A 23,802-nucleotide genomic window follows, 5' to 3' on the forward strand; every position below is an offset into this window, starting at 1 on the left:
TCTTTAGGAGTCTGTTTTGACCACTGGAAAATCGCTGAGGCAAAAGCAGCACGGCTGGTGAATGTGCGGCCACGGAAAGTGTGTTTCATTGTTGGAAAAAGCCAAAAGTCACTAGGAGCCAGGTCAGGTGAGTAGGGAGCATGAGGAATCACTTCAAAGTTGTTATCATGAAGAAACTGTTGCGTAACGTTAGCTCAATGTGCGGGTGCGTTGTCTTGGTGAAACAGCACACACGCAGCCCTTCCCGGACGTTTTTGTTGCAGTGCAGGAAGGAATTTGTTCTTCAAAACATTTTCGTAGGATCCACCTGTTACCATAGTGCCCTTTGGAACGCAATGGGTAAGGATTATGCCCTCGCTGTTCCAGAACATGGACACCATCATTTTTTCAGCACTGGCGGTTACCCGAAATTTTTTTGGTGGCGGTGAATCTGTGTGCTTCCATTGAGCTGACTGGCACTTTGTTTCTTGATTGAAAAATGGCATCCACGTCTCATCCATTGTCACAACCGACGAAAGACCCATTCATGCTGTCGTTGCGCATCAACATTGCTTGGCAACATGCCACACGGGCAGCCATGTGGTTTCCGTCAGCTTTCGTGGCACCCACCTGGATGACACTTTTCGCATTTTCAGGTCGTCATGCAGGATTGTGTGCACAGAACCCACAGAAATGCTAACTCTGGAGGCGATCTGTTCAACAGTCATTCGGCGATCCCCCAAAACAATTCTCTCCACCTTCTCGATCATGTCGTCAGACCGGCTTGTGTGAGCCCGAGGTTGTTTTGGTTTGTTGTCACACGATGTTCTGCCTTCATTAAACTATCGCACCCACAAACGCACTTTTGACACATCCATAACTCCATCATCACATGTCTCCTTCAACTGTCGATAAATTTCAATTGGTTTCACACCACGCAAATTCAGAAAACGAATGATTGCACGCTGTTCAAGTAAGGAAAACGTCGCCATTTTAAGTATTTAAAACAGTTCTCATTCTCGCCGCTGGCGGTAAAATTCCATCTGCCGTACGGTGCTGATATCTCTGGGACGTATTGACAATGAACGCGGCCTCATTTTAAAACAATGCGCATGTTTCTATCTCTTTCCAGTCCAGAGAAAAAAAATCGGAGGCCTTAGAACTTGAATGCACCTCGTAATTACCACTGAACACAATTGATTTTACCTTGATGTGTGTTAATTCCAAGATTATTCTTTCATTTGGGTTTACCACTCATTATGTTGTTTTCAAAGAGTGAGTACCATGCATCCCTTTCCATTAACATCTGAGCCAGCAGCCCATCTTCAGTCAACACAGAAGTAGCTTGTGTGGATTTGTGTACCTTGGCATTCCTTATATATTTGAAGAAATACTTCAGAGCCATTATCACATTTAAATATTTATTTTGAACTGAACACCGGTTTCAACATCACTCATCTGTCATCTTCGGATTTGCAACAAGACATACACATACATTGCATTTGTAAACATATTTTCTGTGTCAAGGTAGAAATGAAATATATAAGTATAATAGTTTACATAATGTTAACATACCTCATCTTTTTCAAAATTATGCCATATATTTTGACAATGTTTAAAAATTTAAATAGCTTGGAAATGCAAGCTCTACCAGCAAACAGATCACAACCAATCAGTATGTCATCCACTAAAGTAGTAACATCAGTGTACAATCAGAACATCCTGACATAACATTTCAACTTGTGTAATATAATTATCCAATGAACAATCTCTAAGACTATATGTTACTTAATGTGTATATGACATCATACAACTTGTAAATTTCATTTTTCTACATATGATATTATGATAGGGCTTTACACGACTCTCATGTTTCCTCTTTTATCTGTGTATTTATTTTTAAAACTTGCAAACTTCACAGGTGAAAACCTCTTTTAAAAATGAGACAGACCAAATACGACATGAAAATTTCCTTGTTGATAAATAGTGTCAGAGAAAACATGAGATTCACGTAAAATCCTATGGTAAGATCATATTAAGAAAAAAAGTTTTACATACTGTATGATGCCATCTAGGTATTACGTGACACGTAGTCTTGGAAGTTGTTAATTGTCAGTGAAGTGTTATGGCAGGATGTTGTGATTGTACACTGATGTGCTTTAGTGGTTTGTGATTTTGTGATGCAAGGTAGCATAATGAAAAATGATGATGTCACACTTAAATAACATGTGCAAAAATGGGTGAATTGTCAAGAACAAGAAGCTTTAGAAATAAAACAAAGAAATCATGAGAATAAAAATTTGCCTGCCTTATACTATAGTAGTAATTTTTTTTAAATTTATACAGAACTTGCAATGTGCAGTGACAAATACATGTAAAAAATTAAAAAAAACTTTATTGGATTGCTTTTGGATAAATATGACGTACATAACAGCATAAATTTTTTTAGCAGTGTGTTACTTAAATAATGATATTGCTCCTTTATGAAAACTTGTATATTGAAATCTATTACTACTGTACAATCTTTATGGAACATGTGTAATCTTCTTTAACTCTAGATGTGGAGTGTTTTTAATCACTGTACAAATTTTTAATAAACAAATTGTGTAATTATTTAATTTAAATGCAAACAGTAACATCTATTACCATGCTGCCATGTAGTGGACATAAGAGGTAGCTTTTCTGTCACAATCCCCAACTTAGTAGACCTTCAGACAAGCATGTGTGTGGTCGCATGTGATCGGTGAAAGTTGCATGACAACGTGTTTGTAAATACTATTTTTGTTAATGATATGCTGATTGGTTGCGATTTACCACCCGGTAGAGCTTGCATTTCTGAATTATTTAAATTTTTCAACAGTGTCAAAATATTTGGCATAATTTTGGAAAAGATGCGGTATGTTAACAATATGTAAAATATTATACTTATCTAGTGGCATAGAAAATATGTTTACAAATGCAGAGAGTGTGTGTGTGTGTGTGTGTGTGTGTGTGTGTGTGTGTGTGTGTGTGTGTGGCGTTGTGTTGCAGATCCAAAGATGACAGCAAAATGCTGTTGAAACTGGTCATCAATTCAAAATAAATATTTAAAGTGATCTTGCTTCTGAAGTATGTCTTCAATTATTGCGATCTGTAGATCATTCCTTGATCAGGTCTGTAATATATTCTGCGTCTGTTACTTTCCATATGTTGTAATTTATGTGCCGAGTAGATTCACCTGTGATTTATTATAGAAGTTAAAAAAAAAGTAATGAACTTCCATTTTTCTTCTAAAGATTTAATAACAGTTTTAGAAAGAAACAGAAATCTTTAATTTGTGGAATTAGTCCATCCCCAGAAGACAGTGAAAGAAATTGAAGGAGAGAGCAGGTATTAGAGCTTTGGGTCTAATAGGAAAGGAAGGTCATACCTGGCAAGGGAGACAGAGCGACTGGCATTCATATAGTCACACAGTGTCCTGCAAATGACAAGACCGACAAAGTCGTGGGAAGTCAGTGAGACACTGATGAGAGGTTAAAGATGGTCAATGATAGTAGAATGTGGGGGAGGGGGGCATGAAAAAGCAGTAATTAAATACAATCCTAACTTCCACAATTCTCCTCTGTTGCAGTGTGATCCGTGCTTCTGTTCCTTTCTTCATGCTCTTTTCTCCTTCTCTATTATTTCCTCATTTACAGTACTGCCCTACTTTTTTCAAATTTCTACTTTCTTCTCCTCCTTCCCATCCCATCTTTATCTATATTCTGTCCTCTTTTTGTGTTGTTTTCAGCTTCACTAAGGCTGTTTGCCCTTCCTCTGCTAGATTATTCCTGTATGGTATGGCATATTTGCCAGATAGGATTGACGGAGAACATCGAAAAAGTTGAAAGGAGGCAGTTCATTTTGTATTGTCATGATGTAGGGGAGAGAGATCACAGGTATGATACACATATTGATGTGGAAATCATTAAAACAAAGGCGTTTTCCATTGCGGTGAGATCTTTCCATGAAATTTCAGTCACAAACATTCTCCTCCAAATATGAAAATATTTTGTTGACTCTCACCTACATAGGGAGAAACAGTCATTGTAATAAAACAAGAGGTCAACAGGAAGATTTAAGTGTCCGTTTTTCCTGTGCACTGTTTGAGAGTGAAATAGAAGAGAACTAGAGTGAAATTGGTTCGATGAACCCTCTGTTCGGCACTTTAGTATGAATTGCAGAGCAGTCATGTAGATGTAGACGTAGGTGTAGAATTTCTCTGGATTTCAGGTGTCAAACTGTTGGACTTCTCTTTGCATGTGAAGTGTCATATAAATGTCTTTTACCTTTTCTGTCAAATCCTCATAATTCTTTTGTTGTAGTTGTCTGTTAAATTAGCACACTCCTACATCTGTCTTCATTATGTTTAGTTGTGCTTGTGGCTCTGCTCTTTGCTTGTATAATTATGACTACTTGTATTGTCCATTGTAATACAGCAGTATGAGTAAAAAATAGATACGCTAAGAAACTGCCCATTAACTTATGTGGGTCCTCTTCATAGTTTCCTTTTCTGTTTCACTTCCAACATTTCTCTCTTTAACTCCTTCTCTCATTTTGTTTATTATTGTGTAAAACTACATGTCTTTGTTCAGATTTATTAACAGGAACATCAAGAACATTATCATATTACTTGACACACACACACACACACACACACACACACACACACACACACACACACACACAGAGAGAGAGAGAGAGAGAGAGAGAGAGAGAGAGAGAGAGAGAGAGAGAGTCATGAGGTAGTAAGCATTATTTGGGTGTTACAGTGGAAATGAAAGGTTTTAGCACTGTTACATGGTGAAAGATTTGCCAGCATCATTTGACACAGTTGAAGTTATTAGTGAAGGTGAGTTCAAGGGTAGAGAACTCATATGTGCTAACTGATTCAGTACTGTGAAGCTCTTAACCATCAATTACAACAGTGATCAACCCAAGAACATATTCTTGATGACTGTGGATCTCTTGCTTGAAGTTAGTGCCCCCTGACTTACACTTCTAGGGACTATTTTACCTCCATAATACTATACAGAGTGTTTCTGTAAGAATATGCAAAAAAGGAACAGGACATAGAGGATGCTCCACTGAACAATTTTAATTAGAGAACCTGGGGTCAGAAAAGTCAGTTTATGGAGATATGGAAGTAAATTTGCCTATTGCTTTGTCTAGCATTACTGTTTTCTAGCTTATTTACAACTAACATGCATACAAGTTTACACATACTGTGCTGTTTACTTACATGTACATTCTTTATTTCCTGCAAGGAAAGAAGGACAACGACCCTGATTACTGGGATGTAATGTTGCAGGTTTTGTTTACTTTATTTTTCCATATGATGGCTCTGTTATACTGTATTTCCATTGTCCCCTTCACTGTTTGTGAGAGTATGTGGATATAACATGATGGTGTACCACCTCACTTCAGTGTGGACGTCCGCAGTCATCTCAGTGCTGTTTTTCCTGGATGCTGGATTGGAAGCGGAGGTCCTATTCCATGGCTTGCAAGGTTACCTGACCCACATCCACTTCATTATTTCCTATGTGTGTGAGACCCCCATGGATATGGAGATGGAATTAGTTGCCAGAATTGTAGCTGCCTGTGATGGGATTTGTACACACCAGGGATATTTGTCAGGGTGTGTCAGGATCTTGTTTGCCAATGTCGTGCTTGCACTGAGGTTGATAGCCATCAATTTCAGCACATTTTGTAAGATACAGTACGAATGGTATGTTCATTGTGTCAGTGATGGTATTTGCAGTTAACTGTAACTAACATAAATAAAATAGTACACAGTAATGTGATTTTATTCCTATCCCCTCAGGCTGGCTTCTCTGACCCCAGGTTCCCTACCTCTAATTCTTCAGTGGAGCATCCTCTATGTGTTGTTAAATGTTTACATGCTCTTACAGAAACACCATGAATACAGTGGGTTGCTATCACCATTAAGCCATAAAGTAGAGCTGTGTGTCCTCATGAAATGTAATAATTGTAGTTTCCCTTTCCTTTAAGATGTTCTGCTGTACCAACACGGCATGGCCATGTTAATGATTTTTAAAGCCTGTATCAGTCTATTACATGGACTATGGTCCCTGCAACTACTGAATGGCTACTGCCTCTCTACAGAATCTGTATACACTCTCTGATCAAAAGTATACAGACACCTATTAGGGGGCATTAATATGGGATGTGTCCACCCTTCACCTTTTTGAGTGCTTGAACTGTTCTGGGGACATATTCAGTGAATGTCTGAATATCTGGGGAGGAGTGGCAACCTATTCTTTCACAAGAGCCAAAACCAGAGAAGGCAGTGATGTAGGATGCCATAGTGTGGGGCAAAGTTGATGTTCTAACTAATCCACAATATGTTTCATTGGTTTCATGTCAAATCTCTGGGCAGGTCAATCCTTTCCAGTATTGTAACTGTTCACAATCTATTGCCTCACAGATGCTGTGTTATGACAGGATGCACTGTCATGCTTATACAAACAGTCATCTTGTTCAAACTGTTCCACTACTGTAAACAGTATACAATTGTGTAAAATGTGTTAATATCTTTCCACACTTAGCATTTTCTTAAACACATTAAGGGAACCATACTCGTAACAATTGACCCCCCCCCCCCCCCATACTGTACCACCACCTTTTCTGCACTTCACCGACAGCACTACGCATGATGATGGGCAACATTCTCCAGGCATTTACCAAACCCTAACCCTTCCATCGGACTACCACAGGATACATCATGATTCATCACTCCAAATCACTTTTTTGCAGTTGTCTACTGTTCAGTGGCATCACTTTTTATACCATCTCAAGTGCCCCCTTAGCATTGACTACATATATGTGTGGCTTATGTGGAGCTGCTGGACCATTGTACTCCATTCTTTTTAATACCCTACACACAGTCATTGTGCTAGCTGGGTTGCTCATAGCACTTTGGAACTCTCAAGCTATTCCTTCAACTGATATGCGATCTTTTACATCCACCCTCTGCAATACTTGACAGCCCCAGTCAGTTAGCATGTGAGATCAGCCTCATTCTGGTTTCGTTTTGTTTGTTTCTTCACGTTTCTGCTTCACAGTCACATCACCAACAGTTGACTTGGGCATCTGTAGAAGAGTTGAAATGTCCCTGATGGATCTGTTACTCAGGTGGCATCCAATGAGTACTCCACTTTGGAAGTCACTGAGCCTTCCTGACTGACCCATTCTGCTGTTACTGCTTCTCCAATCACATCACAATACTCACCGTCTCCTTTTACACTGGCAGGTCTGCCTCTTGTGCCACCTAGTGATAAATTCCACATTACACTGGGACGTCCAGATACTTTTGATCAGACAGTGTACTAGTTCTCTCTCTCTCTCTCTCTCTCTCTCTCTCTCTCTCTCTCTCTCATTTCTTTGGTTGTGGTTGTACCTGCAGTACTGCTGTCTATATCACCGAGGTGAAAAAAGTGGATGTGTGAAGTGTGAGACTAGTTTCTGCACAATCTCTTATGATAGTTTGACTAATGATAATCATTTTCTGATGTGGAAGTATAATTCTGCAAGGAATATTTAAAAACAAAAATTACTACACATGGAGGCTTAATCATACCATAAGTTTTAGATATGTAATATTTTTTATTACTTTATACTTCTAACTTTTGCTTTATATTACTGTAAATAATAAGTGTACTAAATTTCATCCCAGCAACATAGTTACAGTTTCAATCTGATGATTATTGACAGTATGATCAGTGGCAAACTTGTAGTGCTGACCAGGACCTCCTGGTAAAGTAAGAACATGTATCATACTTGCTTGTAGAAAGCCATTTCTGCTAATTAATATTGTCATCTGGAATATGGCAACATGTTCACCATTCTGGAATTTTCATTTAAATTACCAAAAAATTGATACATACATATATCATTATTCCTGTTAATTTTATTCAAATAATACTTAATTAAATCAGAAAAAAATCAGACATCATAAATTCATATAACATTCATTCAGACTAGTTTGAATTGAATTTGGGAAAGTTATTTTATTTGCTAATGTATACACAAGAAAGAGTGAGTTTACATTCGTATCGATGTAGAACCAATGATTCAATACATTAAGTTCCTATGTGACTCATAGGTTTATAGAAAAAAGAGATCATAACTTGTGCCACCATTGTGTTACAGGGGCAGAGCTACTGTACAGTGCATTGAAGATGGTAAATATTGAGTTATTACAAGTAGGTGACTTAGCAGAGCAGTTCTTGTCAGAAAACCTTAAGGAAAAAATGCATGTTCTGACATCAGCTGTTGAAAAAGCCAGAAAAATGCAGACCGCAAAAGAACGAAAGGAGAAAGTGGTGAAAAGTCATCGAAAAGATGACCCTGATTGGTTCGTAGGTGGGTAATAACTGAATGTCAGGGTATCTGATTGACTCTCTATAATTTCTTATTCTTTCTTATGCTTACCTAGTCAAATATGGTGAGTCGAGTGTTTCATATTAATTTCATTTCAAATTGGCTTCAAACTGTATACCAAATGGTGTTTATTTTGCTGAGGCAAATTCCCTGTGTGAATAAGAAATGCTAATTTCTTCTAGCATAAATTAATTTGTTATAAACAGCATTGTGGCTGTCTGCTTATGAAAGAATATTAAGATTTTTATTTGAATTCACAAGTCATTTGGTTGTAGTTATTGCAGACAGATTGTAAAGAAATATCAAATCCTTTGTTTCACTGTAATCCAAAGTCTTTGTGATAATTAGATACACCAAGTCTTAAAGTCAGAAGATAAATATGTTTTGTAAAATACTGCTGCTTGTAAATTATTTTTTGGATACTTACTACATTAGATAGATTATAACAAGCAGAATAGAACATATACATGGTGCTTGAAACCCACATACAGGCATTTTTTCTTGGGAATGATGCAGCAGATCTTTTCTAGGCTAAAATGAGTTTTAGACAAATCAATAAGGGTGAACAGAGTGGTGAACTTTACTTCATGTCGAAGGTACTGCAATATGGAAAAAATAAAGTATTTTCAGAATCTCAGGTGGGAAGATAGGAAAAATTAGTGCAATTGAAAATAGCCCTCAAAACAGATAATTTGTTATTAAAAAAGTAGTTTGGTATTTCATGTCATTTACCAATATTAAATACCAAAAGGAGGAAAAAGAATTTCAGTGCCCTTCTTAATAGAAGATAATATGAAAATCATTTCCCAAATGTTGTTTCAAATGAACCAGTGCTTCAGATGTTAATAAAGAGTATGCTGCAGGAGACTAAATGTTCATTTGAATTTGCTTCTTTGACATTGTTTGATCAGGATCTGAAAACATTTTTGAACAGAGCTAATCTTTGAAGAATACCATTTATTGATTCATTTTTATTTAGTCTTCTAAAATTACATTTTGTACAAAGATTGTACTCTAATGTAGGACAAGTCAATGAATACAGTATTATATAGGCAAAAAGAGAAGAAAAACAAGCAATACCCTAAACAATATAAATACAAGCTACACAATATTGCATTCAAGGTGCAAAAAAGAAACAACAGTATTGCCAACAATGTACATATGAGATACACAATATTATGTACATTGGCATACGAATTACATCATTTACAATATAATACATCTTTTACAAATGTTATAGATCTATAAATTCATTTAAATTATTTACAGTATTGTTTATAAGGGATTGTTTCACTTTTTTCTTGAATACATGAAGGTTGTCAATATAATTTTTTATATTCACTGTGAGCTTATTGTAAATTGTTATATCAGCCTGGATAACTCCTTTTTGTACTATATTGAGAGTAGCTGAGTCTTTCTAAAGGCTTTGCTTCTGTCGTGTGTTATTATTGTAAATACCATAGTTCGCTTGGAAAAGTTTTTTTGTCGTTGTTTACAAATATCATCAATAAGTAGGGTGTACTGACTTGCGAGTGTCAGTATCCCAAGTGTCTTGAATAGGTGCCTACAGGGTGTCTGATTTGGAACATCACTGATCAACCTAACATTTTGTTTTTGTATTTTAAAAAACTTTTCCCCTTTTGAAGCATTTCCCCAGAATATTACCCCATTGGAAATCAGAGTGTGGAAATATGCAAAATATGATAGAATTATTGTTCCTCTGTCTCTATGTTATATAATTAATATGGCAAAATTAATGTGTCATAGTATATTGGTGGCAGTCAGAGAATAATACTTTTATAAAGTATTGTTTGAATTTTGTAGTATCTGATGAGTGCCATCAACATTTAAGAAACTGCCACAGTTATATGTTATCCACATTTCTAGTAGTGTGGGCAAAGCTCAGTGGGAATTGTGTGACTGATCCTCCGCTAAACAGGTATTAACATTTTCATTTCAACCCCAAAGCAAATGTGGATCTCTGTACTGTAAAAGAATTGGTATCACCATTCCCAAATATATTAAACTTCAGCCATTCCCCAACAACTAACTTATGGTCTACATCTACATCTACATGGTTACTCTGCAATTCAAACTTAAGTGAATGGCAGAGGGTTCATCGAACCATTTTCATACTACCTCTCTACCATTTCACTCTCGAATGGTGCATGGGAAAAAGGAACACCAAAATCTTTCCGTTCGAGCTCTGATTTCTCTTATTTTATTATGATGATCATTTCTCCCTACGTAGGTGGGTGTCAACAAAATATTTTCACATTCGGAAGAGAAAGTTGGTGATTGAAATTTCGTAAATAGATCTTGCCGCAATGAAAACCGCCTTTGTTTCAGTGACTGCCACCCCAACTTGTGTATCATGTTAGTGAGACTCTCACCCCTGTTGCACGATAACACAAAACGAGCTGCCCTTGTTTGCACTTTTTCTATGTCCTCCGTCAATCGTACCTGGTAAGGATCCCATACCGCGCAGCAGTATTCCAGCAGAGGACGGACAAGTGTAATGTAGGCTGTCTCTTTAGTGGGTTAGTCACATCTTGTAAGTGTTCTGCCAACAAAGCACAGTCTTTGTTTCAGCTTCCCCACAATATTATCTATGTGGTCTTTCCAATTTAAGTTTCTTGTAACTGTAATTCCTAGGTATTTAGTCGAATTGACAGCCCTTAGATTTGTGTGATTTATCGTATACCCAAAATTTTTTGGATTTCTTTCAGTACCCATGTGGATGACCTCACACTTTTCTTTGTTTAGTGCTAATTGCCACTTTTTGCACCATACAGAAATTCTCTCTAGATCATTTTGTAATTGGAACTGATCATCTGATGATTTTACTAGACGGTAAATTACAGCATCATCTGCAAACAATCTAAGGGGGCTGCTCAGATTATCACCTAGATCATTTATGTAAATCAGGGACAGCAGAGGGCCTGAGACACTACATTGTGGGACACCAGATATCACTTCTGTTCTGCTTGATGATTTACCATCTATCACTATGAACTGTGACCTCTCTGAGAAGAAATCACGAATCCAGTCACACAACTGAGAGGATACTCCATATGCACGCAATTTGATTAATAGTCACTTATGAGGAATGGTATAAAAAACCTTCTGGAAATCTAGAAATATGGAATTGATTTGAGATCCCTTGTCGACAGCACTCATTACTTCATGGGAATATAGAGCTGCACAAGAATGATATTTTCTGAATCCGTGTCAGTTATGTATCAATAATTCATTTGGGGATAAAGAGTTGCACAAGAATGATATTTTCTGAATCCGTGCTAGTTATGTATCAATAATTCATTTTCTTCAAGGTGATTCATAATGTTTGAGTACAGTATATGCTCCAAAATCCTACTGCAAATTGAGGCCAGTGATATGGGTCTATAATTCAATGGGTTACTCCTATTTCCTTTCTTGAATATTGGTGTGACCTGTGCTATTTTTCAGTCTTTAGGAACAGAGCTTTTGTCAAGCAAGTGGTTGTATATGATTGCTAAGAAAGGCGCTATTGTGTCTGTATACTCTGAAAGGAACCTGATTGGTATACCATCTGGACTGGAAGACTTGCCTTTCTTAAGTGATTTGAGTTGTTCTGCCGCAACACATAAGATATCTACTTTTATGTCACTCATGCTAACAGCTGTTCTGGTTTCGAATTCTGGAATATTTACTTCATCTTCTTTCGTGAAGGAATTACGGAGAACTGTATTTAGTAACTCTGTTTTAGTGGCACCATCATCGGTAACATTTCCATCGCTATTGCGCAGTGACGGTATTGACTGTTTTTTGCCGCTGGTGTACTTTACGTATGCCCAGAATCTCTTTGGGTTTTCTACCATATTTTGAGACAATGTTTCATTTTGGAAACTATTAAAAGCATTTCGCTTTGGTGTCCGCACTAAATTTCGAGCTTCCGTGAAACTTAGCCAGTCTTGGGGATTTTCCATTCTTCTGAATTTGGCATGCTTTTTTCATTGCTTCTGCAACAGTGTTGTGACATGTTCTGTGTACCATGGTGGATCAGTCCCGTCTCTTACTAACTTATGTGGTATGAATCTATTTATTGCTGTTGATACTGTATCTTTGAATTCGAGCCATATCCGGTGTGGCAATGGAATGTTGTCTATGTTATGGACTTCTTGATGTGCTTTACTAAATGAAATGTTATATTTAAAATACGATGGACAGTCAAATGAATATAATACAGATGGAAAAATAGTAAGTGGACTGTTCATTATTTCAAAAGTAATCACTGCAATTGTTAATACATTGGTCCTACTGTGGGACAAGATGGTAAATTCCTTCATGGAAAAATGTTGGGGTTGCCTATGGAACCTTGATTGTATCTGGCAAATCAACAGCCACAAATATCTTTCTTCAGGGCTCCAAACATGTGGAAACTGCATGGAGAGAGATGGGGAATTAACAGAGCTCTTTAAATAAGTGTCTGCAGGATGATCTTGGATGAGCTCCAGCAATTATTCTGATTACACGCTTTTGTGCAATGAACACTCTTTTACTCAATGATGAGTTACCCCAGAATATGATGCCATACAAAAGCAGAAATAAAAATAGGTGTGGTAGGCTAATTTACTCAGATGTATATCGCCAAAATTTGCAATGACCCTAGTAGCATAAGTAGCTGAACTCAAACGTTTCAGCAGATCCTCAGAGTGTTTTTTCCAGTTCAACCCCTCATCAATGCATACACCTAAAAATTCTGAATATTCTACCTTAGTTACCGATTTCTGATCGAAGTCTATATTTATTAATGGTGGCATTCCATTTACTGTGTGGAACTGTATATACTGCGTTTTGTCAAAGTTTAATGAGAGCCCATTTCCAGAGAACCACTTAATGATTTTCTGAAAAACATCGTTTACAATTTCCCCAGTTAATTCTTGTCTGTTGGGTGTGATAGCTATACTTGTATTATTGGCAAAAAGTACCAGCTTTGCACCCTCGTGAACATAGAATGGCAAGGCATTAATATATATTAAGAACAGCAGAGGACCCAAGACCGAACCTTGCTGCACCCCATTCTTGATTGTCCCCAGTTTGAGAAATCACCAGTTTTTTGCATATTATGTGAACTGCTTACTTCAACTTTCTGCACTCTTACAGTTAGGTATGATTTAAACCATTTGAGAACTGTCCCATTCATACCACAGTACTTGAGCTTATCTAGAAGTATTCCATGATTTACACAATCAAAATCCCAAAGGGTGACTTCCGGTTACTCAGAGCATTTAATATTTCATTAGTGAAAGTATATATAGCATTTTCTGTTGAAAAACCCTTCTGGAAACCAAACTGACATTTTGTTAAAACTTTATTTTTACAAAGGTGTGAAGCTACTCTACAATACATTACTTTTTCAAGAATTTTGGATAAGGCAGTCAGAAGAGAGAATGGGTGGTAGTTGTTGACATCAGACATATCCCCTTTTTTATGCAGTGGTTTAACAATGGCATACTTCAGTCTATCTGGGAAAATACCCTGCTTCAGAGAGCTATTACATATGTGGCTAAGAATCCCACTTATTTCTTGGGAACAAGCTTTTATTATCCTGCTGGAAATGCCATCAATTCCATGTGAGCTTTTTTTCTTGAGAGAGTTTATTATCTTCCTAATTTCAGAAGGAGAGGTGGGTGGAATTTCAATTGTATCAAATGGTGTGGGTAAGGCCTCTTCCATTAACAGTCTTGCTTCTTCTAATGAACATTTAGATCCTATTTTCTCTACAACATTTAAAAAATGATTATTCAAAATGTTTTCGACTTCCGGCTTGTTGTCTATCAAGTTTCCATTCGCTTTGATGGTGATACCGTCCAACATCATGTACTCTTTCATCCTGTACTCTTTCATCCTGTACTCTTTCATCCTGTACTCTTTCATCCTGTACTCTTTCATCCTGTACTCTTTCATCCTGTACTCTTTCATCCTGTACTCTTTCTTCATCCTGTACTCTTTCATCCTGTACTCTTTCATCCTGTACTCTTGGTTGTCCTGTCTCCCTTGTAATAATATTCCAAATTGTTTTGGTTTTGTTATCAGAGGTATTAATCTCAGACATGATGCACATGCTTCTGAACTTTTTAATAACCTTTCTTAATGTAGCACAGTAGTTTTTATAATATTTGGCTGTTTCTGGGTTATTACTCTTTCTTTTTGTTGGATACAGTTCCCTTTTGTGGTTACAAGATATTTTTATTCCTTTAGTAAGCCAAGGTTTTTTTGCATGGTTTCTTATAATTAGATTTAACTACTTTCTTGGGGAAACAGTTTTCAAATTCTCTTACAAGTGTATCATGAAATAAGTTATATTTTAAATTAGCATCAGGTTCCTTGTTCACCTCATCCCAATCTAACTGTTGAAGATTTTCTCTGAAATTTCTAATTGTTGAGTCATTAATTGACTGCACGACTTTGGAGGGTAGTTTTGAATTATTGAATGGAGCTATGTCTTATACTGTAACTAGCTGAGCATCATGATCAGAAAGCCCTTTCTCAACACGACAAGAATTTATGTTTTTAAACCTATCTTGGTCTATAAAAGTGTTATCTATAAATGTGCTGCTGTCCTTTACTACCTGAATAGGAAAATTAATGACAGATGTCCAATTGAAAAAACCAAGCAAGACTTCCATGTCATTCTTCCTATTACACTCTTTCAGTGAACCAGCATTGAAGTCCCCTATCTGACAGATAGCACAACAAGGCATCCAAGTTTTCCAGGAATAAATGAAAGTTTCCTGAAGGGGACCTATATACTGTTACAATTATAAAAGAGCCCTCCTTCAGTGCAAGTTGACCAGCACATGCTTCTATATGTTGCTCTAGACAAAACATTTTTGTATCTAAGCTTTCTACACAATGATAACTTTTGACATACACTCCTGGAAATTGAATCACACTGACAGAACCACAGGCACATAGACACAGGCAACAGAGCATGCACAATGTCGGCACTAGTACAGTGTATATCCACCTTTCGCAGCAATGCAGGCTGCTATTCTCCCATGGAGATGATCGTAGAGATGCTGGATGTAGTCCTGTGGAACGGCTTGCCATGCCATTTCCACCTGGTGCCTCAGTTGGACCAGCGTTCGTGCTGGACGTGCAGACTGCGTGAGATGACGCTTCATCCAGTCCCAAACATGCTCAATGGGGGACAGATCCGGAGATCTTGCTGGCCAGGGTAGTTGACTTACACCTTCTAGAGCACGTTGGGTGGCACGGGATACATGCGGACGTGCATTGTCCTGTTGGAACAGCAAGTTCCCTTGCCGGTCTAGGAATGGTAGAACGATGGGTTCGATGACGGTTTGGCTGTACCGTGCACTATTCAGTGTCCCCTCGACGATCACCAGTGGTGTATGGCCAGTGTAGGTGATCGCTCCCCACACCATGATGCCGGGTGTTGGCCCTGTGTGCCTCGGTCATATGCAGTCCTGATTGTGGTGCTCACCTGCACGGCGCCAAACACGCATACGACCATCATTGGCACCAAGGCAGAAGCGACTCTCATCGCTGAAGACGACACGTCTCCATTCGTCCCTCCATTCACGCCTGTCGCGACACCACTGGAGGCGGGCTGCACAATGTTGGGGCGTGAGCGGAAGACGGCCTAACGGTGTGCGGGACCGTAGCCCAGCTTCATGGAGACGGTTGCGAATGGTCCTCGCCGATAGCCCAGGAGCAACAGTGTCCCTAATTTGCTGGGAAGTGGCGGTGCGGTCCCCTACGGCACTGCGTAGGATCCTACGGTCTTGGCGTGCATCCGTGCGTCGCTGCGGTCCGGTCCCAGGTCGATGGGCACGTGCACCTTCCGCCGACCACTGGCGACAACATCGATGTACTGTGGAGACCTCACGCCCCACGTGTTGAGCAATTCAGCGGTACGTCCACCCGGCCTCCAGCATGCCCACTATACGCCCTCGCTCAAAGTCTGTCAACTGCACATACGGTTCATGTCCACGCTGTCGCGGCATGCTACCAGTGTTAAAGACTGCGATGGAGCTCCGTATGCCACGGCAAACTGGCTGACACTGACGGCGGCGGTGCACAAATGCTGCGCAGCTAGCGCCATTCGACGGCCAACACTGCGGTTCCTGGTGTGTCCGCTGTGCCGTGCGTGTGATCATTGTTTGTACAGCCCTCTCGCAGTGTCCGGAGCAAGTATGGTGGGTCTGACACACCGGTGTCAATGTGTTCTTTTTTCCATTTCCAGGAGTGTATATGGCAACTCCTCCTCTCACCTTATTCTCTCTACTCATATGTGCAGCTAGTTTATAACCACTGATATTTACCTTTTCCATATCAGACACAATGTGATGCTCAGACAGGCTAGTATATATATTACATTATCAGATTCAATGTCATCTAAACAAACCAGGAGCTAATCTACTTTATTCTTCAATCCCGGAATATTTTGGTGATATATGGTAACATTATTTTTTACTTTACTTTTGTAAGAATCTACTTTTTTCTTTAATCCACTAATATTTTGGTTAAATATGGTAACGTTATTATTTACTTTCATGTTGTGAGAATTTGTGAGTTTTGGACCTCTTTAGCACCTGCCTACCTGAAATTCTCATTGGACACTGATATTGGTCTAAAAAAGAGGTACATCCGTGAGCACTAGTGTCCCCCCTTATGGATTTTGCTAACAACCCTGCCAGTTTACCCTTCCCTTTTCTATTGAGGTGTAGGCCATACCTTGTGAAATCCCCCCATCAATAGCCTTGTCAGGAACCAATCCAATGTCTGACAGAGTGGCCACCCTACACAACTGATCAAACTCCATATTTACCCTCCTAGCCATACTATAATCAGGCATGTATTCTGCCTTGAGTAAGTAGTTAATTAATAAGAATGCATTTTTTTCTTTTAAAATTTTGGAATGAGTCTTGAAAGCTTCCATATCTGCAGATTTTGTACATCTGGAGGCAGGTGCGAAACTAATCTTTAGTGAAGAATTTCATCAATTTCATACAAAGTGAATACAGTAAAATGGGAGTGGAATTGATTAGTTGCCTTCTAAGTGTGGTGGAGCAGCGACGCTGTGTTCCAGGCTGACAGGGACCACTTTTTAAAGGTGATTTAGGTGGGGGACAGTCTTTGGTTTATTGAGCAGCATAGTCTGCCTCCTTAGCTGAATAGTCAGAGTGTCTGATTGCCATGCAGTGGGCCTGGGTTTGATGCTTAGCCAAGTCAGAGATTTTCTTCACTCGGGGACTAGCTCTTGTGTTGTCCTCATCATTACATCAATATCATCAGCACGCAGGTTGCCCTATGTGGCATAAATTGAAAAGACTTGCAACTTTTCGGCCGAATTTTCTCCAGGTGTGGATTCCCAACCATCAATACCATGTTATCATTTCATTACATCTGGACAACATAAATGTGCTGGTATCACAATCAAGAAGTCAGGATGCGTAAGACACACAAGCCTGTCCTTTACACATCCTAACAGTCTGATACTTTTCTGTGTGTTTGGACATTTATATCTTTGTAAACAACTTTCCTTCATGCTGTATGCTGTACTGCATCATCTCTAATCACCTTTGGGTGAACACAGGGACTTTGAACGAACTGAAACAGAGTCTGCAATTGGTTTCTTTTGCTAATGGAAATAGCTGTGTGTATGTTCAAGACTTCTTGTGAAATGCTAATAATTTTATCACCTTATGAGGTTGGTTGGGTGTCACTATGGAACAATAGCCAACATGGGTGTGGCTTTTGTTATTTCTACTGAATTGTTTCAGAAAAATTTGGAATATATACCCCACCATAAAACTTTGTTACTGTTTTGTCTTACATTGGCAGTCCCTAAATATGTCCATTTGCAACAAAGTAAAGCCTAGTTTTTACAGCAACACTAAGTTGCAACCGACTGTGCTACGAGCCACAACTCATGCTCATGTTTGTGCAACTTGTTGGTGAAACTAAACACTTCTGGCTTGTTTCGGCATTGGTGACAGTAGTTACACAAGTCTTGGTGTTAGGTTTGTTGATAAAGTATAAACAAACTGAAATATGAAGTGGTTATGAGGAAACTGTTCACCTTTTGGGTGGCTGTGCTATGTGTGGGTGTTGGTGGGAGTTGGGTGGAGTTGATGACAGAAACATGCAGTGATATGTTGCTGCACTTGAGGCCATGTATGGGTTGGCAGTATCTGAGCTGCAGAGCAAAGTTTGTTCAGTTAGGAGTACCTATATAAATGACTTTTAAAAAAATTACAGGGAGCAAAACATTTGGTTGTGGAACAGCCCTCATCTACAAGACTAAAATGCTGTGGTTCAAGTTGGCTAGTTCTTTTTTAAGGAAAATAGTTGACAAGAGGAGAGGCTACAGAAATCTGGAAAGCTGAATTATCTGTTCAATATTCATTTATTTAACACAACACAGTTGTGCTTCCCATTCACAAATTGTAGTCTAGATTATTAAAGTAACATCTAGGGTCTTTAAGTACAATTCCTTTCAGCAAGGTCACTGAGCAACAGAGCTGATGTCTTTTCTCTATCCAGCCATGAATCCAAACTTTTTTTTTTAATCTTTGGTCTTAGACAGCAGTTTCATGCAAACAAGCATGAATTCTTCCACAACTCTTACAGCTGCCAGAACTTTCATTTTACCTATGAGTACAGCATCACAAAATGGAGTTCACATTGGTGTTGCCATGTGTACAGAGATGTACAAAACCATTTACATGAAACTCTTTTCACGCAACAAGTGGTGCAACCCAGTGTAGTCGTGCAAAGTAGGCTGAAGCGCATACCGTTTTCTCACTGTTTTATCTGTGTGTTATTATAGTGCAGCTATATCCTATCACCCCTGATGATGCTGAATTCAACCTATGAAGCAGCTGTTGACATAACTGGAGATACAGAGATTTCTGTTCCTTGGTTAGATATCAGAATTACTGATTAAAATTCTTGGCATGTGGAGATAATTCAAATGCCAAGAATTGCATCCACTCAGGGTACTGATTTACACTATGATTCACTCTGTAAATTAGAAAAAAGAAGTGTACATGTCTTTGTACTGTTGCTGACAGCAAAAAAAAGATGGTAGTTTTGATGCAGATGATTATACTCATAATATGGGGAATGTTGGGATCCCATCTGTGCACTTGCTACATCCTGAGGGATTAGTCTGTTTCTAATATGATTTGTCTCAAATACATACATCAGCTCTATGGACAGGAGTGGTTTTCAGATGAGAATGAGATTTTACTTCTCAGCTGGCTTCCTCCTGTGCCAGACCTCAGTCCCCATTGGAAACATATAGACGGAGATGAAATGAACCATGCCAATAATCTGTGATGACCTTTGGAATGTTTCCATAGTTGCCTTGTAGGAGGTGGCAGAAATCAAGAGATTTATTACTCATCTAATAGAGTTGCTTTCTCACAGGATCCAGGGATGCAGAAAGTCATTGAAGTGGAAGGCCTTTGGACAGGATGTTAAGTGGTAAAGAAACAGCATGTAGTGTGCTTTGGAGGGCTGAAAAATCTTGTTAAGAACCCTGAAGTGTTTGTTCTGTTGATTTCATGTTATCCATAGGTTAAACAAATTAATGCAGTAAAACAAAATATTATTTATGAAAGTGAGATTCAGTTTGAATCCTGCTATCGTGCAGTTGCTTGTCAATATGCTAGCTACACCATTGAACTACGAAGTGACTGTTTTAAGTGTAGAGATTTCAGATATTTCTTGCTGCTGTTCTGCCACTGATTCCACCTCACAGCTTCAAGATCATTTCACATCCTAGGAATGAGAGGGAGCAGGTTTTCTTGCTTGCTTTTTTTTAATTGTGCACATGATGAGTGTCAGACCTAACTTGCTCAATTGCACTCACAGTTACAAGTGTCATTTACTTTTATGAGCAGTACTGTACACTCTGTAATGTGATTGACTGCTGTGTAACATGGTGAGCAGTTCAAATTAAGCCACTGCCACATTTAGTGCAGTTAATAAGACATAACTTCGTAAAAAGTCTGCAGTGAAACAAGGTAATAATAATTTAGGTCTCTCCTGAAAGCTTTAGTATGGGGTTGTTTTATGATACAGTTTTTAAATACAGTGCTAAAAAAAGTTTGGAATACTATCATAAGATGTAGTCTGCAATACTAGAGGTCTCATTGACCTAGGCATTTCATGCGTTACCTGCATTCAGTTAGAGCTCACATACTGGACAGTGTTTATTGCCAGCATGCTTTGTGGCCATTTCTCTGTCATGTTAACATACCACTACCACAGTGGCACACAATGAGCAGTTTGGTATCAACAGCAGCTTCATTCAGTTTGTCTTTACCACCATAGTAACATGCCATGTAGAGACATATAACACTTTGATAGTTAGGTTAGTGACTTTACTTTCAGCAGGTCATACACAGCAAGATGTTGCCAATTGGTTACATTTCACTCAAAGTGGTGTGTCTAAGCTGGGGCAAAAGTACAGAGAGATTGGAAATGTGAACACTATTGTTTGCAGTGGTCGTCCTCATATGACAACACCAATGCAGGATCGTTTCCTCCAACTGTAGGCTCACAGGCATCCAAAATCAGCTGCCAGACCAAACAGTGTGTAGAAGATGGCGTCAGGGTGGTCTTCTTTCCAGAAGACCAATGAGATGTTTTGCACTGAACCAGAGGAACCGATTCAGTCGAAGGACCTGGGCTCTTGCATCAACAATGGACCATTTCAATGCAGAATAGAGTAATTTCATGTTTGCCGACAAGACCAGGAATGGTTTCCAAATGGACACTAGACATGTTAGGGTTTGGAGAAGCACTAGGCAGCACCAGGAAGCAGATACATTCAGAAAATCCATCCATTTGCTGGTCTAAATGTAATGTTCTGGGTGGCAGTAATGCTGGGGTGGCAGACCCCTCTGATTTCCACCTACGACAATTTTACTGGTCCCCAGCACCTTCAAGAGAAGGCCCTGCAGATGTGAAGTCGGTGACAGCTTCGTCCTAGTTGATGACAATGCAAGACTGCACCATACTCTAGCAATGTCTTGGTATCTTCAAAGATGCAGCATCAACCAAGTGCATTGGCCAACACAGTCGCCAGACATGAATGCAATTGAGCATGTGTGGGACCTGTTGAAGGTGGCCACTGCACAGTGTCCGAATCCACTTAACAATCTTCATGACCTCACTGAAGCTGCCATTGAGGAATAGGACCTTATACTCCAAGATAAACTTGATGGTCTCATCCAGATCAGGCCTTGCAGAGTGGAAGAACTCATCTGTGTGGAAGGAGGACATATTACTAAAGACTGATAATCATCGTGAGGTAAAGATTTTCACCTTTATTTTTCTTTTCAAAATGTATACTGAGGTGAGAGCCTGCTTTGTTTTGTAATGATTTTTTGTAATTAACCTATATCATTCTTGTTTTCAGAAGGATTTGTGTTTATCTTTGTACAAACTTCAATGGGTTTACTATAAGAAGTCATTGTAATAAACTCTATGATATCCCAACTTTTGATGAGGCATGTGTATATACAATATATGGTGAAAAATCCATCATTTGAGATGCGTTACATGTTTCATAGAGGATGTTACTAATTAAGTAACAACTATACATTATGGTACTCTGTTGTAAATACCAACAAGTCCGTATGAGATTTTATATTTGAGAAATTTATTTCATTTGGAAAATCCTTCATGAGTTTTCTGCTAAACGTTTTGACCATATTGTGTCTCTCATGTGTAAAAATTGATTGTTAAAAATTCCTCCTGCCTCTGAATTATTGTTTGTAATCTTACTGTTTATATCAATAGAGATTCACCTTATTGAGCAACATGTTGTCCTGGTATTTGTTTCTACAGTTAACAATATACTGTTATTTCTGTTGTCCAAATTAATTACTTCTTATATAATGTGCTTGCTTCTAGATGTTTTAATAAATTTGAGCAATTTTTGTAATATGCACATAAACCAGGTGTTTATTTCTCCTTCCTACAGTAACACTTCAGTCTTATGTTCGAAAGAGACCCATATCACACTAGGAATTAATGTTCACTTTTTACATGACTTTTTAATGTATTTTCAAATTATTTTACCTGGAAAGCTATTTTAATATCATAACAGACATATCAAGGAATGTGTTATAATTGACATTGGCCTTTATTTTTCTATAAATTTAATCTCTGGCTGCCTCTATTAAGCTTTTTTTTTTTAATCTTTTGCCTTGGAGTTATTAATTATGCTGTCTTTTGCCATAGTGATGTCTCCATAGTGTAAGTTATTTATGTTAACTAGCTTAGCATCACAATTTAAGAGTCCATTCACTAACAAGTAAGCATATATTTCATTGCTTTTAACATTATTGGCTATGACTGATTATGTCATGGTGGTTCCTTGATCTGCACACCATGAAGTATTGAAACCAAATTGTGTGAACCAAATATTGTTTCTAGTTTAATTATCTTCTCAGAATCTGTTAGAAACTATACAATGAAATCACCACAAAATATTAACTTCTTTTTTATGAAACAGATTATAGATATTACATAGAATTGTGATGTCCAGTAAACTGCAAAAATTTCCGATTACAGAATACTCCCTTTTTCAATCAGCTCACAAGTAAGTTCTAATATGTGCTGAGCCGTGTTAAATTTACTTTTCTAACTTTTCAAAACTTATTTGTTTTTATACTTGTGACAACCCTTCTCATTTTCTGAAATTCATTCTCAATGAAAAACTGCTATTATCGCCTCTTATTAGAGTGAGGAACAGTCTATTGTTACATGAAGCAAGGCATATGCTGTGATGAAGATGCTGCAGTGTTTTCTACCCAGTACTTGTAAATTTCCTAAGAGTTCTGTGGAACATTTGTAGAGAATAATTATTGTTTCTTCATTACAGTTTTAGTATTAAGTGTACCTTTACTGTTTATCGGATTTGAAGCAATTCCCTGCAATCTCCATTCAGTGTACAACTTTGCTATTCCAGTTAGATGTTTCCAGTGCTATTGCTGAAAAGTTCTCTTAGTAACTCCCAGATCCACCTGAGAATGTGGATTTGATAGGATACCCATATCCAATAAACAATGCTCAGCAAATGGTCAGACATAGACAGACAGAAGAAGATGACTACCATTATCTTAACAGATCATGATATTCACACAGATATCAGGTATAGTTATAATGGGTTTAGCAAGACATTGAAAGTGAAATTACACCCTTCTCGTAGCTTTTGGCTTCACTTTTTGTACATATGCAAGCCATTTTTGAAAAAGAATCACTGTAAACATCTACAACAATGTTGTTACACTCCTATTTAAAAGTGGTATTGAACATCTGTGTTCCTCTAAATCTGTAACGGGAATTGTGTGAATGGTTCCTTTGGAAATA

At 38.3% G+C, this 23,802-nt stretch overlaps 2 protein-coding genes across 11 annotated transcripts in view; one reads left to right on the top strand and one right to left on the bottom strand.

Moving 5' to 3' along the window:
- LOC126183424 (DNA fragmentation factor subunit beta) overlaps nt 1–23,802 on the top strand; it is a 437,040-nt gene that overhangs the window by 390,321 nt on the left and 22,917 nt on the right. For 6 of the 10 annotated variants that reach the window (XM_049925381.1, XM_049925379.1, XM_049925392.1 and 3 more), the window contains one exon: nt 8,170–8,382. The exons of the other annotated variants lie outside the window; for them this stretch is intronic. In XM_049925381.1, coding sequence (XP_049781338.1) covers nt 8,170–8,382 — 213 coding nt within the window. The remainder of the gene's footprint in view (nt 1–8,169; nt 8,383–23,802) is intronic. 10 annotated transcript variants of the gene reach the window in all.
- The window catches only part of LOC126183423 (uncharacterized), a 281,164-nt gene that overhangs the window by 235,534 nt on the left and 21,828 nt on the right, over nt 1–23,802 (bottom strand). The gene's annotated exons all lie outside the window — the stretch shown is intronic.

The sequence above is a fragment of the Schistocerca cancellata genome, chromosome 4 (assembly GCF_023864275.1).
Source record: "Schistocerca cancellata isolate TAMUIC-IGC-003103 chromosome 4, iqSchCanc2.1, whole genome shotgun sequence".
NCBI lineage: Eukaryota > Metazoa > Arthropoda > Insecta > Orthoptera > Acrididae > Schistocerca > Schistocerca cancellata.